Below are 18762 nucleotides of genomic sequence, written 5' to 3' on the forward strand. Positions count from 1 at the left end.
AAACCCTGGTGGTTGAGTTTCTTATATCTAGGATTCATGTAGGGACAGCCCCTCTGAACAAAGTCATTGTTGCAGGGACTGGGCTGATGCCCCACCCCAGGGGTCCTGGTTCCCTCCCTTCCCTCCTCCCCAAAGTCCCCTGTCCAGTCAGGGAGCCTTTTTAGGGGAACAGCTTGGCAAAGTCCTTCCTGTTGTTATCATGCCAATGAGTGCTTGTGGGTAAGCTGTTCTTCAGCAGCTTGTCCGGGCCACGCATTGCAGGGACTCAATCAGAGGAAACCTGGAATGCACCAGAAACCTTTCCATTTGCCCAGGAGGAAATTGAGTCCTGGAGAGGGAGAACATGGTCCAAGGTCATCCAGCAAGACTGGGACAGGGTTAGGTCTAGAATGGATTTTCCTGTGTTCCAGCCTAGGGTTCTGCCTGTCTCATATAGACTGACTGAGAGCAAGGCCCATCCTCAGCTCTGGAGGCCGGACGGGAGGCCACATGGAGGGACTTTGAACCCCACTCCCCCGTGTCCACAGCCCCATGAAGCTAACCTCAAACAGGGCAGCTTGCTGGTGGAGCAGTGAGACTTGGGCTGAGCGAACGGGAGTGTTGCTGCTTGGGACCCGACGACAGGGCAGATGTGCTGGACTACAGGAGGCCTTGGGAAGAGCTGTTGCCCCTTTCTCTGTGGCCAATGAATAAATATGTATCTCTTGGGGGGCAAGGACCCAGAAAGTTCTCATTGGCTTTTATGGTTAACTGGAACTTCCAAATCTGTCAAGGCTTCTCCATCTATAAAGATAGTAGGGTATGTTAGTCCTTAGATGTAAAATAAACATGATTGTATGTGTGTGTAAGTCTGTGTCTGTATGTGTGTGTGTGAGAGGCAGACAGAGACAGAGACAGAAACAGAGATGAAGAGACAGAGGCAAAAAGATAGAGAAAGAGACAGTAGGAGGACAGGGAAGATGAGAGAGACTTGGATAGGGAAAGAAGGAAAGAAGGAAGGAAAGACAGAGCCTGGAGATGTGAACATGCTCTGTCTCTTCCCCACCCTTCTCTGGTACTCAGTGACCCCCATACAATGAGGGGGTTCTTCCACTCTTAATTCTCAGAGGCCTCCTGTCAGCCCTGGGGAGTACCATGCATGTGGCCACTGGGGCTTGGGCCCTGCTGAAAGTGGAGACAAGAACACTTAATGAAGAATCAGTTAGGAGCTTCCCTCGGTGGTCCCAGAGTAGAGAGGGTAATGGAGTGCCAGAGGAAAGCTCTCTGTGGAATGGGGAAAGAGCCACATCCAGACACAAGTGCTTCTAGCTGGGAAAACCAAGAGGCCCGGGTGGAACCTGGAGCCTCCCTGCCCCCTCCAAATGGCCCCTGGTGCCCAGGAATCAACTGAGGACTAAAAGGAAGGCTGGGGAAACTTGTTGAAGGCCACCCCCCTTCTTCCCTCCCCATAGCCTCAAGAAAGACCAGGGCCCAAGTTGCAGGGACTTATTAAGGGCAACAGCCACAAGCCCAAAGTCCCCACTGCCTTTGAGCACAGGGAAGGAGGCCAGCTAAGCAAAGGGGAGAGACGTGGATTTAAGAATGCCAGGAGGGCTGCCCTTGAGTAGTTTTCTGAAAGCTGACACTCTCTTCTGTTCCAGCTGTCTATGCCAGAAGGCTCAGAGGAAGAGAAGGCTGCTGCAGGTTGGGGCAAGGCCTACCCTTTGGGACATGGGTGTGCGTGTGTGTGTGAGCAGACATGGACATGTTTTCAGAAGAAGTCTGGCTGAAGATATGTTGCGAAACAAAGTTTCACCCTTGGGAGCAATTTAGTTGAGTTGCAAACAAACAGTGTGGCAACCCCTTGGAGAAATGCCTCCTGGGCCAGGTGAGCTAAGGTGGAGCACTAGCCTAGAACCTTACCCTGTGGGGTGACTGGTTGGCTTTTGCTAGCCCTGACTGCCTGCTTCATCTACAGAGGCCTCCAGAAGGGAAAAGGAGCTTGAGCTGCCCCATGCTGCCCTCAATGATGACCTGGGAGACAGGCAGCAGGCTCCTTTGCAGAGTTCTGTGAAGGGCCCTATGGTAGGGGCTGGCACCTCCTACCAAACCTTCTGGCTAAAATCTGTCAGTTCATCTCACCCCTTGATGCTAGTTCCCTACCAAGCTGCCCTGGCCTTGTCCAAGCCCTCCAGCATTAGTGCAACCCATCTTCCAAGACGCCTTGAACTTTCCCATGGGCTGGTAGGGGAGGGGAGGGACTCATTCATACTTGGGTATGGGGGAAGGGGTTCTTCTGCAGTGTGTTGTTTATTGTTCCTCTGTGAAACTTCCTATGGGCTGCGTACGCTTGGCCCTAGAGGGGTACATAGTTTGTCCCTGTGCTGGATCAGGAGCTGCTAAAGCAAAGGGACTAACTTCCATTGCCTTCCGCATTGCTGGCACCTAGCAGAAATAAAGGCCTGCAGGATGGCCTTTGACCAGGGTCCCTGGAGAGGGATTCTGGCCTCCTGAATTGAGGGCTGGACTTGCCTTTGTCATACAAGCCTGGTCTTTAGGGCATGTCCACTGTGGAAAAGTGGACATAAAAGTAAGCCAATACTGACCACTAATTTCTCTGGTGCATCTACTATGCGCCAGCACATTGCATATAAAAAATAATTACACAAGTCCTGCTTGATGATATCCTCCTGAAAAAGGCAAACATTACAGGTGTAGCTAACAAAGTCCCTTGTTCCATAATATTAAGCCCCGCTATGGAACTAACTCTCATGGTCAGCTTGGTGTGCATCCCTATAAACTCTCACTGCCACATATGTTACACAGTTAGCAGTGACCTCTTGGTGTTGTGCAGATATGTGTACCGGTATGTGTTCCGGGCTTTGTGCATGGGATCTCATGTAAGTCACCTCACGCAACCCACTGAGAGATGGGTCAGTTCCCCAGCTATGTGGACAGGTGGGGAAAGCAGAAAGCCTCTGGTCACGCCTGCCCCACTGGGCTGGTCCCTAAACCCTTGCCAGCCCTGGCAGATGCAGATGCTGAAACTCAATATTCTGGTTCTTCTGTCTCAGGTTGGCTTCCTAGCAGCAGGGGAAGCCAAGCAGAAGAAAGTGGGCATGTGGAGAGAGAGATGTGAGGTGCATGGAGGTTTTTTTTTGTTTTTTTTTTTTTTTTGTACCTCGCCTCTTGAAAAGGACCTAAGGATTTGCCACCCAAGGGTTCTTGCCCTCTTTCACTTCCCCAGCCGTGGCCTCTCTTAGGGGTCAAGTCCAGGTAGCCCTGGAGAAGAAGGAATGGCTTCCTTTCCAAACTTGCTCCACCCCAGGAACCTCTTTTCTCTCCCAGGTGTTCTCCCTGGCTTGCCATCTGGCAGGTAGGCTGGCTGGGACTGTGACCAAGGTGGGAGGCAGGTGCATGGGGGCAGTGATCTGGCAGCTTTGAGTCCCTAGACACAAAGCCCTGAGCGATGCATGTAAGGGAGGATTCCTCAGGGAGTTTGGGAGGGGCTGGCTCCTGGGTCTGGGCAGGCAAGCAGCTTCCACAGCCAGGCAGCCCAGCATCCAGCTCTCACCTGCTTACAGCCTGAGCTGTACAGGGCTCACAGTGAGAGGGTCGCACATCCAGCCACCAGGCCCAGCATCTTCTCCAGTGGGTGGGTGCCACCCTGGGCCAGGGTCTTGAGCTTGCTGCAGTTGTGGGCATGAGCTCCTCTGGGCCACTGCCAGCCTCCCCTGCTGGTGTCAGGCAGGGTGACGCAGCTCTCTGACTGAGAGGCTGCCAGCTGTGTGGGAGTTCAGGGACCCCACTGGCCTGGGAACGGGAACACCAGGAGGTCACTTCTGGCTTCAGGCACTGATGAGTCCCCAAGGGCTTGTCTCTGATTGGAGGCTTCACAAACGGGCCAACGGATGCTGACTGTGGTCAGGGGACACCCTGCCTCTGAAGCCATCTGATTGGTAAGGAAAGGGGCTGGCATTGGGTTGAGGCAGCCACTGATCAAAGGCTGGCACCTTCTTGTAGCCAGGGCTGATGGCCTCCATGGGGTAGGAGCTGGAGCCCATGAAAGTGTGCAGGTCCTAGAGCCTGTCTTGATATGTGCTTTCATTTGACTGGTCTTTCTCAGTTGGAGGAAAGTGGCTGTGTGGGGAACCATTGTCTCTTGTCAAAGCAGCTGAATGAAATCCTGGGGGCTCTAAAAGTATGAAGACACTGAGTGCCATGCTAGGTCCAAGGCAGCTGGGTCTGTTCTCTTCTAGGAGAGTGACTGAAGAAGATATGGAGTATAGGGACCGAGGGGCTGAGGGGCTGCTTGGCCAGGCAAGCTTTGGTGGGAGGGAAGGAGAAGCCTGTAGACCTTACCACTTGTCTCTGTCTCCACTGCCTGCCTGGCCCAGGGCATTTCTGGATATCCCAGCCTCAAAACATGTCAGATATGCCACCTGGAGCTCCATGGCTCTCTGCATATGAGAAGTAATGGAGGTAAGGGCAGGGGTTATGTAATGCTTCTCCCAGAAACCCTACTGGATTGCAGTCTTTGCTTTCAGTCCTTCAAATGCACTCTGGCATCTTCAGAAGAGCCTTGCGGTAGAGCAAGAACCCACTGCAGGTCTGTCCGGCTTTGGGACCCAGCCCCTCTGCTATTTGGGCAAAAGTACACAATGAAGTTTTTGGAGCTTCTGGCTGAGGGAAGATTCCATAACTAGGCATAGGGCAGGGGCAGGCTCTCCATTTTGGTCCTTCAGCTGAGCTTTACCCTAAACCAGGAAGTGTCAGCTCCATCCATGTTGGCCTGTAGCCATAAAAGGCAGCTAATGTTGGGGTGGCCTGGCTCTAGATTTCCTGCCATTGTCCCGGCCCTGTTATTGGCGGAGCATGAGCAGAGCCCTTAGCACTATTTGTTAGGTAGGGCCTCTAGGGTGATGGCTGCCTTTCCTAGAGGAAGTTGACACTGAGTGCTTGGACTGGGCACATGAGCTTCGAGTTGAGCCCCAACCGGCTGACAGTGTGTAGCCAGTGTGGTTGGCCTTTAGGTGCCATGGTTACCTCAGAACTGCTAGGACCAGACATAGCCATACCTCACCAAACTCCAACATGAGATGGTCCCACAAGAGATGAGGCTGCAAAGATGGGTCTGGTGAGATCCAGAAGGGATCTGCATGCCCCAATGCAGAGTTTGGAATTTGTCATATAGATGATTCCCTCATCCATTCAATAAGTACTCGACACTATCCTTTGTTCTGGGACTTAGCAGGGTCACTGAAGCTTCAGCTCCACAAGAGCCTGCAGTGCTTGGTGCAGTTCTGACCTAACTCTCCTCTTGGTACTCATATCCAAGTCCCTGGCTCTGTTCACCTGCCAAGCTCGCCATGTGGCTGAGTGTGCTTTTGGAACAAGATTGCTTGAGATTGCCTGGGTGTGAATCTGTACAGTGGGGTTAATAATAACATCATACCTGTCAGGTTGTTATGAAGATTAAATGAGTTAACATAGGTTTAGTATTTAGTATGTGGTAGTTGCTCAATGAATGAGAAACTGTCCTTGCACCCCCAGGTTCTAGCTTCTTCTTGGCTCTCCTTGTTACTGTCTACTTGCCTGCCTATATCCCTGTTTTCCTGCTTCTTGCCCCTACTGTCGTGTCACCCATAATGTGCATGATTCACCCCTTGGTACCATTCTCTGCCTACAGCCTAGGACTTTCTCTGCTGTAATGGCTGGAATTGAATATCTGGAGCACTACCTTCTGGCTGAGACTTGAAGCCTGCATCTCCAGGCTATCAGTCATGGAAGAGTTCCCTTCCCAATCATAGTAGAAAAGATTTGGCTGATATTAACTTGAATCTGAGGCCAGGATGGCCAGGACTATAAAAGAATTTGGGATACCCAGTCACCTGGAAGGATTCACTGGAGTGTCTCCCTATTAGCACTTCCCTCTTCTAAGCTCTGTCTTCTGAAATTCCTCAGAACTTCACCAAGGTCTAAACTCCAAACTATGTTTCCTTCCTTCCTTCCTTCCTTCCTTCCTTCCTTCCATCAATATGTGTAGAGTGCTTTCCAGGAACCAACTGCAGTGTTAAGCCACTTGCAGTTGTTCCACAGCTCAATGATGCTTTCCTCTTTCTTTTTCTGATTCTTTTTTCTCTTTGTTATATTAACTTTTAACACCCTTGTCTGGTGATTCTACATTTATATCAGTTCTGGGTTTGTTTTAATTAATAGATCATTTCCTCTTCATTATGGAGACATTTTTTAATATGCTTGATAATTCTTGACTGGGTGCTACACATTGTGAATTTTACCTTGTTGGATGTTGTATACTTTTTTTTAAAGTATTTTAAAAAATATTATTTTTGGGTTTTGCTCTGAGATGAAGTTAACTTATTTGGAAAGAGTTTGATCCTTTTGAGTCTTGCTTTTCAGATTTTTTCAGTGGGAACTGAACAGTGTTCAGTCTAGGGACAAATTATTCCCCACTACAGTAGCAGGACCCTTCTGAGAGCAACACTGAGGTCACAGAATTGCCAGACTCATCTCTTTGACCTCAACACTTAGTACAGACCTGATGCATAACAGCTTCTCTGGGAATATGTGTGGGCTAGATGAGTGAATAAAAGAGTACCAGGCAGCAGTGAACATTTGAATGAGCCACAAATTGGAAGTTAGTAGTTCTGGCTTCTTATCTTTGCTGTATGACTAACTTGTTCCTTTTGTCCCTGGATCTCTGAAGTAATTGTCCTCAGAATGCTTTCAACCAGGGTCCAAGAAACACCTTGGGCCAGGGCTGGTTTTTCTATAAAAGTTTTGCGTTTGTTCTTCAATTTGTGGATGAGGAGGAAAGAGGTCCAGAAGTATATAATGATTGATGTCAGGCTTTTTACAGAATCGTTGCACCTTACTCTGTTTGAGGCCTCTTTCCTTGAAGGTCCCACTTTCCATCTAGGATCTAGCCCATTTCTCTTCTCTTTGCCAATTATGTGGTCTGCTATCTTCTTTGCTCAGCCTAGTCCTGTCCTCATACTTGCTCAGATTCCCCTGTGCATCTCTGCGGCAGCTATTGCAAACCTTTTGGTCTGTAAAAGGTTTGGTTTCCAAAGTTTGTACCCCTGGGTCTCCTGAAGATGAAACTTCCTGTCCTTTCACTGAGAATGCTGGGGTTTTACATGAGTGAGCCCCTTCAGCTCTTTCTTACTGTACCCCTATGCACATCTAAACTGTCAGCTCCCTCTCTCCTGGCCCATGTTCTTGATAAGTCCCCTTTTATTCCTCTGTTACGTGGACCCACCCATTTTATTAATCTTTCATGAGTTCCAGCCTTAAATGGAGTTAGTCAAATGCACAGATACTTTCATTATCTGTTGAATACCTCCTCAGAAACTTTATACCTGCATTATTATCTCATTCCAGTAGAAGAATAACATGAGAAAAACAGAAAACCTTTTGCAACCCCACATTCTCCTGTTTCTACTCTATCTCCCCCCTTTCTCTCTCAGTCAAGCTTCTGGAAAGAGTTAGACATATTCATATCTTTTTTTCCTCACCTACTACTACTCATTATGAAACCCTGCAAAACATGTCTTTTACCACCACTCTTTTTTAAAATAGAAAATTGAAGTATAGTTGATACACAATCTTACATTAGTTTTATGTGTACAACATAGTGATCCAACTTCTCTATATGTTATGCTGTACTCACCACAAGTGTAGCTACCATCTGTCATCATGCAAAGTCATTATAACACCATTGACTATATTCCCCACACTGTATCCTTTTAACCCTTGTTAGTTATTAATTCTATAACTGAAAGCGTGTCTCTCCCACCCCCTTTCACCCATTTTATCTATCTTCCCACCAACAAACAGCAGAATCAAATCTGTAAATACAGAGAACAAACTGATGGCTGCTAGAGGGGAGAAGGATAAGAGGATGCTTTTGATAAGGTCACCAGTTTCCTCCACTCTTTCAGCTCCTTGGGCCACATGTCACCTTTACAGGTATATTTATTTAATTTAATTTATTTTTTTTTCAGTGTTCCAAGATTCATTGTTTATGTACCACACAGAGTGCTCCATGCAGTCCGTGCCCTTCTTAATACCCACCACCAGGCTCATGTAACCCCCACCCCCTCTCCTCCAAAATCCTGTTTGTTTCTCAGAGTCCACAGTCTCTCATGCTTCTTCTCTGCCTCCAATTTCCCCCAATTCATTTCCCCCTTCCTTCTCCTAATGTCCTCCATGTTATTCCTTATGCTCCACAAGTAAGTGAAACCATATGATAATTGACTTTCTCTGCTTGACTTATTTCACTCAGCATAATCGCCTCCAGTCCCATCCATGCAGGTCTTCAGAATGTTACCCTCAGCCTCCTTCTCTGCTCTCATCCCCTCTGAGAGCTTTAACTCCCAGCAAACCCTGATGGTATCCATGTATCCCCTCCATTCAAGAGCCGTGTGAGGGATGGGGCAGTCAGAGTCTGTTGCATCGTGTCTGGAGAGCAACAGTCAAGGCTTGAGACCAGGCCAGGGCCTTGGGTATACAAGGCAGTGGACGGACAGATCTTTGACACTTTTGGTGGAAAACTGATTGAGGACAGAGGCTATCTGGATATGATGATTGAAGGATATAAGGGATTATGGTTGACATACAAGTTTCTGGTTTGGATGACTCTGTAGAGGGCAGCTCTCCTATATGAGATGGGTAACTTGAAGAAGCCAATTTGTAAGTAGGGTGTCAAGTTTAGTTTTAGTTATGTCATATTTGAGGTGCCTGAGAGGAGATGTCTACCACACAGTTGGAGATATGGGTAGGCAGCTTGGGAGAGATGCCTGGGTTGGGACCTTAATTTGGAACATGATGGTAATAGAAGCCTTAGGACTAGATGAAATTTCTTGGAGACAGTGCAGATGAGAACCACTGGCCTAGCTGTGTGCAGTGCCAGAAGATAGCTGCCTACCTTTGTTCCCTGGCAAGCAGCCTTGTGGCGGGGGTGGGGGGGGGAGTTTCTGATGAACAGAATTGTGTGTGGCAGGGCAGATGCAGGGCGACCAGAATGAAAGAAAGACCTGTTCCTTGCAGAAAGGGAGCAGGAATAATGGGAGAGGCCATAGTGTTGCCATGTGCCCCCAGAGCTATCCCTATTGTGGGTTGAGGGCCACTGCTATTAGGGATGATTAGTAAGGAAGGATGAGGTTCAAGTGGTGGTGAGCAGGGCCTGCACTGGATCTCTATCAGTGACAGGCTGCCCCAAGTCTTCTGCCTGGTATTTGCAGCCTCTGTGGGTTGGCTTGGCCACCTCTGCCCTACTCCATTCTGGGTCCAACCTCCTCACACTAGTGCCTTGCCCTTTACTGTCCCACCTGTACCCCTGCTATTCATTCACTGAACAGTGCTCCACTGAGGCCAACTCTGATCAATGTGAATAGTACCAGCTTTGTTTGCATTGCCTGGAACTTTCTGTCTCCATGGTCTGCTACCTCTAGGGTCTAAGCAGGGATTCAGAGATGCTGGTTCTATCCCTCAGGTACCCTCATTAACATCCCAGTGTTGTAGTCCCACAGAGAGTACCAAGCGAGCAGCTCTGAGGCTGCTTGTTATTACCACTCACCACAGAGCATGGTGTGCTTGCCATCACCATGGTGACAGCTTTGGAAGCTGGAATGGGTAGATGCGGGGGGGATGAGGTGATGGGGAGTGGGGCAGAGTTTTAGCAGTAGGGGCCATAGGCATCCTGAGGGGTGTGCTGATCATTTCTAATCAAATCTGGTGGGGCATGCTGACCAGCCTGAGCAGGGAGGAGCTACTCTGAATCTGTTTTCCCAGCCTGTTTGACCCCATGGCAAGAAACATGGCAGAATGAATGTAATCTCCCGTTTCTTTTCAGGATTTTTCCCTCTCAGGCTGCTCCTTCTTAGTCTATTTTGTGGACACCTCCTCCTCTACTCATATCTTAAACTTTGGCATTCTCCAGAGCTCTGACTTGGTCCTTCAGTCTGTATTTTCTCTCTGTGTAATCCCACCAACTTGTTCTTCAGTGCTCCCCACACCCCACCCATCTTTGAGTCTTGTCCTTTCTCCCTCCTGAATAGTTCTCCACACTGCCCACTTGTTTTGGGCTCCTTTGGCACCATCTTCTTCAGCCACTTTGCCTCTGATCTTTTTCCCCATATAATCCAGTATCTACAGAGCAGCCAGAAGATCTTCCTGGAATATAATTCTGTTCTAGCCATGTTCCTTCTCAGCCCTTTCTAGACTCCCTGTAGCCCAAAGGAGAGAGTTCTGACTGGTACCACTGCCTATGGAGCCCATGGGAGCTTTCCCTTCTCTCCCCCTCACTCCCTGTCTCAACCATTGGGCTCCTCTTTGTTCTTCAGCTTGTGTAACATTACTTGGGGGGTACTGGGGAGAATGTGAATAGAGATGAAAGGAAGGAGCCCTAGAGACAGTACCACAGGTTGAAGAAGTCAACGAGAGATGACTCTCACCTGAGGAACATGAGCTCTGAGGTGGTCTCAGGTCAGGAGAATCAGAGAGCAGGGGAGAGTAGTGGAGTGGCAGCTGCTTTGGGCCAAGGAGATACATTTCTTCCCATGGGCAAGAGTTTGGGGGCAGTGGCTGGTTTGGAGGTACTCAGCAGCCTAAGCATGTGCCAGATACCTGCAAAGCCAGGGTACCAGAAGGTGTCTTGGATATTTTTTTTACAGATTTATTTATTTATTTATTTGAGAGAGAGAGAGAGAGAGCACAAGTGGGAGGGGCAGAGGGAGAGAGAATCTCAAGCAAGCTCCATGCTTAGCATGGAGCCCAACTTGGGGCTCAATGTCAGGACCCCAAGTTCACAACCTGAGCAAAATTAAGAGTCAAATGCTCAACCGATTGTACCACCCAGGTGTACCAACTTAGTTTTTTTTTTTTAATCCATTTTGTTTTGTTTTAGCTTTGATAGTTCATATGTCAAAAAATCCACTGGCGTGAAAGAAAAATAAGCCCATTTTGCAATTTAGTGCTGTTTGCCTTTTAAATCACTTGGCAGAGTGGAGATAGCACCTTCATCTTCTTAGTGTTTAGAGCCTGGAACTTAGGCAATGCTGAATCCCCCTGTCCTACATTGCCATAGCAGTACCCAAGAATGCTGGGGTTTTCCAGGTGAGCCCTGGTTCTGTTCTAACTGCTCACTTGCACCTCCTCTGCCTTACATGGTATCCAAGATTCTCTGTGACTTCCTCTTTGCCATCTCCCTGACAGGTGAGGATACTGGTTGTACATGGAGGATGACAGAAAAATCCAATGGTGTGAAGAGTTCCCCAGCCAATAACCACAACCACCATGCTCCTCTGGCCATCAAGGCCAATGGCAAAGATGACCACAGGACCAGTAGCAGGTGAGTCTGCTGAGCCTGGATCATTTCAGAGATGGCCTGGTAAGCTTCTACTTTCTCCCAGCTCTGCCTCATTATCACAGAGCAAACCATCTTTTGGCTTAAGGATACCCTCTAAGAAGGGACTATGGGATTTCTAGGTACCTCCTAGGAGAGAAAAGTGCTGATAGGAGACAAAGTATGCTCAGAGAAACCCTGGTCATCTCTGCTCCTTCCTCTATAGGCCCCAGTCTGCAGCCGACGATGACACCTCCTCAGAACTGCAGAGGCTGGCGGAGATGGATGCCCCCCAGCGGGGGAGGGGTGGCTTCCATAGGTGAGTTCCAGTACTGCATTCTTGCTACCTGTTTCTGCCCATGGGGCCTGTCAGAGTGGCTACAATAACTCACCTTCTCTCAATCGCTCTGAGCCTTTCTGCTAGGAACCCTGGGAAGGATTTTTCTCTTGAGGAGACTCCTGTGAGCAAGCTGGGAGTAATCAGTGGAGTATTGCCTTCAGAGTTGTCTTTCTCACTATTGGAAGAGAGGGGAAGAATTGTTCCCCAAAAGGGGGTCTAGGTAGAGGGTCCTGAGGTCTGCAGCCCGGAGTCATAGGCTCCATAGGGAAATCAGGAAGCCTGGGTCAATCTTCCTCCTGGTCTGTCCTCCATTAGCACAACCTTTATCTTGCCCTGGAGAGCACTATCTGTTCACCACAATCAACTGAGATGGCACCTCTGACAGGAAGTCTTCCAAGAGCAAGTGCTTGCCCCTTAGGCTGCATTTAGAGTCATGCCTAAACCCCAGTCCCCTGCCCTCAGTGCTGGCCCCCACCCCAACTCAGCATGGGGGTTATCATAGACTGGCCTGTTTCTAAGGTCCCTTCTCCATCTCCCTCATCAGATAGTGAGCTCTTGAGTCCACATCCTTTCTGAACAGCATGATTCTTCTCTCTGGTTCATGTTTCCTCTCATCTCTAGGATTGTCCGCCTGGTGGGGATCATCAGAGAGTGGGCCAACAAGAATTTCCGTGAGGAAGAACCTCGTCCTGACTCATTCCTTGAACGTTTCCGTGGGCCTGAGCTCCAGACCGTGACAACACAGCAAGGGGATGGCAAAGGCAACAAGGACAATGAGGATAAGGACACAAAGTATAGCTGTCCAGCTTGTAGGACTAGCAGGGCTCTCAAGCATGAAATTGTAGGGCTTGGTGGGATTTCTTATGCCACTGACAAAGGAAGACCAAGCCTTGCCATAGCAAGGAAAGGAGTTGGCAGGGGAGACATCCATCCTATGGTTTTAATTCTAGTACACTTCCATTGTCCCTGTTCACAGCCTTTCCAACATCCAGCGGCCAATTACCATGGGAACTCCTGGTAGCTTTTCTTCCACTAGCTGCCCCTCGCCAGATGTCCTCTTGCTGATCATGAAACAAACATCAAGGGCACCTGAATGTGTGCCAGCCCCAGTCTCAGTTCCTGTAGTCAGTAAATGCAGAAGAGGGTAAATTTAGGGAGTGCTGCTGAGAGTATGCCCACATCAACCCTAATGTCAGTACAGAGGTAGGCCTTTGAGGAGGCCATATGGGGGGCTGGCTGGCTAGGGAAGGCCTAGGAACAACTGAGCAGGAGGGATTGGGGAGTATGGAGAAGGTGGAGCTGGAGGGTCGTTCTTTGAGGAATGAGTTGGCAACTGGGGATGTCTGGCCAAGCCGACATTCCCCACTTCTGAGCAGTGGAGGAAAAGAGCTTTTACCAAGCTAGGATGTAGCATCTGGGAAAGCATTTTGGGAGATGGAGGCCAGGGACCTAACAGGGAGGGTGGAGTGGGCAGGATGCGTGTGGCACTTACTTTCTTGGACTACCTCTCTCTTCCCAGGAGAGATATGGAAACCAGTTCTGAGCCCTTATTACCATCCTGTGGAAGTCCCTCCTCTGGCCCTGAGGCCCACTCCACTGAAAAGACTGCCCTTTGCCATGCCATGCCCTCTGGGCAAGGGGCCTCCAGAAGGCATGGGAAACAATGGGTCTATGTGGGATTAAAATAGGAAGGGGGTGACCCTTGCCCATCTAGGCTCTACTCAGATGCCTAGTGCCAAGTTGTGGCTCCCTGAAAATGGGGCCCTGAGCCAACCCAGTCCTGTACATCCTCTTAAGCATTATTTTTCAAAGGACCCCTGGCCTCTGGGAACTGGGGTGCTGCCACATTGAGGACCCAGTCCCCAAGCCTGACCTCTGTCTATCTCCTCAGGAAAAAATTTGAACTGTTTGTCTTGGATCCAGCTGGAGACTGGTACTACCGCTGGCTATTTGTCATTGCTATGCCTGTCCTCTACAACTGGTGCCTCCTGGTGGCCAGGTGAGCAGGGAGGGATCTGGAAGAGAGTGTTCAAACATCCCAGGGCACAGGCCTTGGGGTTGAGAGTACACCAGTCCCAGTTGTGGATACAGAGCTCAACCAACCCAGCCTTCTTTCTGGATTCCGGGCTTGCCAATAACACCTCCCTCTGCCCTATTAACCCCCAAATGCCTTCTACTTCCCAACTTAATATGCTACCAAAGCTTTGTGTCTACCTTCCCTGGTATCTGTTCCTACTTCTCCATTTACAACAAATTGTCCTGGATAAGGCCACCCTCCTCTCTCCCTGAGACAACTACAATAGCCTTGCCCCCATTTCTTGTAGGCACTCTTGCCCCCTCCAAAAATCCTTCACACTAGCAACTAGTGTGGTTGGTAGAAACCGGAATTTGTTTACATCAGTTCCTCCTCGCAAACCCTCCAATGGCCCCCCATTGCTCACAGGATGAAGTTGAAGCCCTCAGAGTGAACTTCAAGGCCCTTTGGACTTGGCCTTCTCCTTGGTTCCACCTTCTGGACATACCCCAGCCCCAGCATTCACTACTCTTGGGTCATAACATGCTGTTTCCTCAAGAGAAAATTCCCTTTCCCCATTTTTAGCCTGTGGAGATTCTTCTTGCAGTTTCAGTTCCAAAGCCACTCTCTACAGGTGGCTTTTCTTGACATAATTTCCCACCCCACCCCATCTCCCACTTCAGTTATTCATTCAGCAAGGGTTTGACTGAGCACCCATTGGATGCCAGGTTCTGTGCTAAGTGCCGGGGATAATGTGGTGAATAAGACACATAAGGTCTCTGCTATCTTGGAGCTCTCAAGCTAGTGGGAGACACTGTAAACATGGAACAAAACAGATGCCCAAGGGACTTGAGGCAGGAAGCTACTATAGAAAGGACAGTCAGTGTAGACCCCTCTGAGGAGGTGACACCTTAGCTGAGACCTTAATGGTGAGAGGGAATCAGTTATTTAGATGTCTGAGGCTGGTGAAAGGAACATTCTGAGGAGGGGGAACAAATGCTAAGACCCTGTCTCAGGATGGCCTAGTGTGGCCAGAGGACTTCAAGTGAACATCAGGCAGGCACAGGACTATTCTGTAGGTTTGTGCACCAGGGGAGGGGGCTGGGGTTTTATCTGAAATGTGACCAAGTAGTCAGAATTAACTGCTCTTCCGTTTGACTAGTACACTCATTGGGTCATCATCCTGGGTTCTATCTCCTATTCTACTCCTCTTTAGGTCCCTATCCATTCAATCATCAAGTCTTGTCAATTCCTCCTAAAACTCCTGAAGTCTCCAAACTCTTCATTCCCACTGCCTCTAGGTTAACCTTAGGTACAATCTTCTCTCTCACCTGGACTGGCCAGTTGTCTATGTCTATGTTGGGTTCTCAATAGCTATAGGTTGCAGAAATGGGCATGGAGACTATTAAGCTGTGTATTATATTTCATACTTTCAGTGACTCATTTTTCATTCAACTTATACCTGTCAAATTCTGGTGCTCTGGGCTAGGGCATAAGGCATGCAGTAATGACTAAGAGGTGGTCTCTGTCTTCTTGGAACTCATGGTCCAGTGGATGAGAGATAAGTGATGGTCAGTATGGAAGTCTATTTAAGGATGTCTATGTAATAATAAGGATTTGAGTAGAAGTTGCTTTTCAATAAGTTTCTTCATGGTATTAAACTGACAGCGATTGGTCAGTGTCCCTGGTAGCCATTCCAAACCCTTTGCTCAGTGGGCACTCAGTTTGAGGCCTCCAGAAGGCCTTGGCTGACTTTGAGTGTAAAGTCCATTCCTGTCTTCCTGCAGAGCTTGCTTCAGTGACCTACAGAAAGGCTACTATCTAGTGTGGCTGGTGCTGGACTACTTCTCAGATGTAGTGTATATCACCGACCTCTTCATTCGATTGCGCACAGGTATGTGAGCAACTGGGTTGCACACACAGGAGCATGACCCATAGGTCCAAAGTCCCGAGTCCACATTTTTAAGAAGCCTTCTTGACACGGTGTTGGACTTAACTGCCTATCTGGGACCTGGATTGGTGTCTGCTCCTCTTTGAACCTCACAGTCACCACGTGCTTAGTGAGGTTCAGACCTGGGGGTCATCTTTTGAGGTCCTTCAGGCCAGCTCTGCTAGTGAGTTTCCTATACCTCTCCTTGGGAAGCAGGGTTGAGTGCACAGTTTGTCCCTTGCTGAGCATTAGCCTGTTGGGAGGGATAGTCCTGAGGACAGAGCTGATATACTGGTTTGCATCTCTACTAGGTTTTCTGGAGCAGGGTCTGCTGGTCAAAGATCCTAAGAAGTTGCGGGACAACTATATCCACACCCTGCAGTTCAAGCTGGATGTGGCTTCTATCATTCCCACAGACCTGATCTATTTTGCTGTGGGCATCCACAGCCCTGAGCTGCGCTTTAACCGCCTGCTACACTTTGCCCGCATGTTTGAATTCTTTGACCGCACTGAGACACGCACCAGCTACCCCAACATCTTCCGAATCAGCAACCTGGTCCTCTATATCTTGGTCATCATCCACTGGAATGCCTGCATTTACTATGCCATTTCCAAGTCCATTGGCTTTGGGGTTGACACCTGGGTTTATCCCAACATCACTGACCCTGAGTATGGCTACCTGGCTAGGGAATACATCTACTGCCTTTACTGGTCTACCCTGACACTCACCACCATTGGGGAGACACCACCCCCTGTAAAGGATGAGGAGTACTTATTTGTCATCTTTGACTTCCTGATTGGTGTCCTCATCTTTGCCACTATTGTGGGAAATGTGGGCTCCATGATCTCCAACATGAATGCCACCCGGGCTGAATTTCAGGCCAAGATTGATGCTGTCAAACATTACATGCAGTTCCGAAAGGTCAGCAAGGAGATGGAAGCCAAGGTCATTAAGTGGTTTGACTACCTGTGGACCAATAAGAAGAGTGTGGATGAGAGGGAAGTTCTCAAGAACTTGCCAGCCAAGCTGAGGGCTGAGATAGCCATCAATGTCCATCTGTCCACACTCAAAAAAGTGCGCATCTTCCAGGATTGTGAGGCTGGCCTGCTGGTGGAGCTGGTATTGAAACTCCGTCCTCAAGTCTTCAGCCCTGGAGATTACATTTGCCGCAAGGGGGATATTGGCAAGGAGATGTACATAATCAAGGAAGGCAAATTGGCAGTAGTGGCAGATGATGGTGTTACTCAATATGCCTTGCTCTCAGCTGGGAGTTGCTTTGGAGAGATCAGTATCCTTAACATTAAGGGCAGCAAAATGGGCAATCGACGCACAGCCAATATCCGTAGCCTTGGTTACTCAGATCTCTTTTGCTTGTCCAAGGATGATCTTATGGAAGCTGTGACTGAATACCCTGATGCCAAGAAGGTCTTGGAGGAGAGGGGCCGGGAGATCCTGATGAAGGAGGGGCTTCTGGATGAGAGTGAGGTGGCAGCCAGCATGGAAGTAGATGTGCAGGAGAAGCTAGAGCAGCTGGAGACCAACATGGAGACCTTGTACACTCGCTTTGGGCGCCTGCTGGCTGAGTACACGGGAGCCCAGCAGAAACTCAAGCAGCGCATTACGGTTCTGGAAACCAAGATGAAGCAAAACAATGAAGAGGATTACCTGTCAGATGGGATGAACAGCCCTGAGCCAGCTGTTGCTGATGAGCCATAAGAGCTTGGGCTCAACTGCCTTCCCAGCCTTGGCCTTGACTGCAGGAACTAGAAGAGCTGTGCTGGTATCCATATTTGTATGCATTACCCTCTTGAATTCTCCTTGAAGCCTCTCTGTACCAGGCTTTTGGCTCAATCATCTAGGAGTCCTCCTCCAAGTCCAGTTAACCAAGCTTATGCACAGTGCAGACCATGTTGGCTCAGCTTCCAGGAGCTTTAACCTGTCCAAGTCTGAGGAAAGAAGAGAGGAGCAGCTGAACTCTGCTGCTTTCTTGGGGTCTTTCTTGGGGCTGGGAGCCTGGGCAATGATCTTCTCTGAAGAAGTCCTTCTGCAGGACACTGTGCTCCTTACTGCAGATCTTCCCTCTTTCCAGGCTCTTTTGCATATAGATGCTTCCCACTTGGTTCTGGTCCTTGTTTTTCTAATATGTGTTCTGAATACCCCCATTTCCCTGCATATGTATGCAGTTCACAAAATGACTGCAGACAGTTAGCATAGATGCTGTGTCTATCTCTCAGGACAGGGGAAGGAAGGTGGCAGGCAGGAGTGTGTTCACTCAGGGCTGCCTCTCCACCAGGCACTCCAAGTCCTGCTCTGTTCATCCACCTGAATGCTGCCAGCCAGGAGTGAGGTCTCTGTAGCTGTTTTGGCTAGAGACATCATAATTCTCTTGGTTCCTGGTCCATTCCAGGGCAAGGAGTGAGGAGCAAGGAAATGCCACCTAGAGAAGGAGGTGGGTGGGAGCTCTAGCCATCACCCCTCTATACAGAGCATTACTGAAGAAATCCTGAGGCTGGCTATATGTAGGAGACTCTTCAAGTTCAGATCTTTAGTAGAGGTACCTGCAAGTTAATAAATTCATTCGAACTAGTTGTGGTTATTGCTCGACTCTGCTATTCACATTCTTTCCCTTTCTCCCCTCTTATCCAGGACTCAACCTGCCTGGAACACTCTCTGTTGTCTTCTGCTGTCTAAGGTCCTTCAGGACTCAGCTCAGGCACCACCTTCTTGAAGAAGGTTCCCAATTAGGCAGTCAGTTGCCCCCTCTCTAGACTCCCAAAGCACTTGCAAGTCTATGTCCTGGCTCTTATCATGCTGTGTGGTTGGTTTTGACAGAACTGGTTTCTCCTCCAGACTGTGGGCTCTTTGAGGGCAGGCCCAGGACCGTCTCTTCCTCACTGCTTTGACTGCAGTCTCAGGGACATCCCTGGCCCAGAGAAAGCTTTCAGAAAATGTTTACTCACTGGGGCAATGAGCAAACACACTGAACTCCTATTTCCATTTACCAGTAGCTGGGTCTTGACATCTGGGGATTTGCAGAGGATCTTCTGGAGGAGCAGATACTTGAGTGGGTTCCACCAGATGATTAGGAACCCAAAGAACAAATGTTAATTAGTGGGCAAGAAGCTCTAGG

General features: G+C 49.0%; 1 protein-coding gene across 1 annotated transcript; it reads left to right on the forward strand.

Moving 5' to 3' along the window:
* Positions 1 to 11243: 11243 nt before the first annotated feature.
* On the forward strand, positions 11244 to 17348 carry CNGA2 (cyclic nucleotide gated channel subunit alpha 2; the record flags this gene model as incomplete). The annotated part of the gene is made up of 6 exons (XM_080795664.1): positions 11244 to 11353; positions 11574 to 11666; positions 12309 to 12479; positions 13579 to 13686; positions 15489 to 15595; positions 15943 to 17348. 6 exons carry the CDS (start codon positions 11244 to 11246, stop codon positions 17346 to 17348), a joined length of 1995 nt encoding a protein of 664 aa, XP_080651790.1.
* Positions 17349 to 18762: the final 1414 nt, after the last annotated feature.

The sequence above is a fragment of the Martes martes genome (assembly GCF_963455335.1).
Source record: "Martes martes genome assembly, chromosome: X".
Taxonomy (NCBI): domain Eukaryota; kingdom Metazoa; phylum Chordata; class Mammalia; order Carnivora; family Mustelidae; genus Martes; species Martes martes.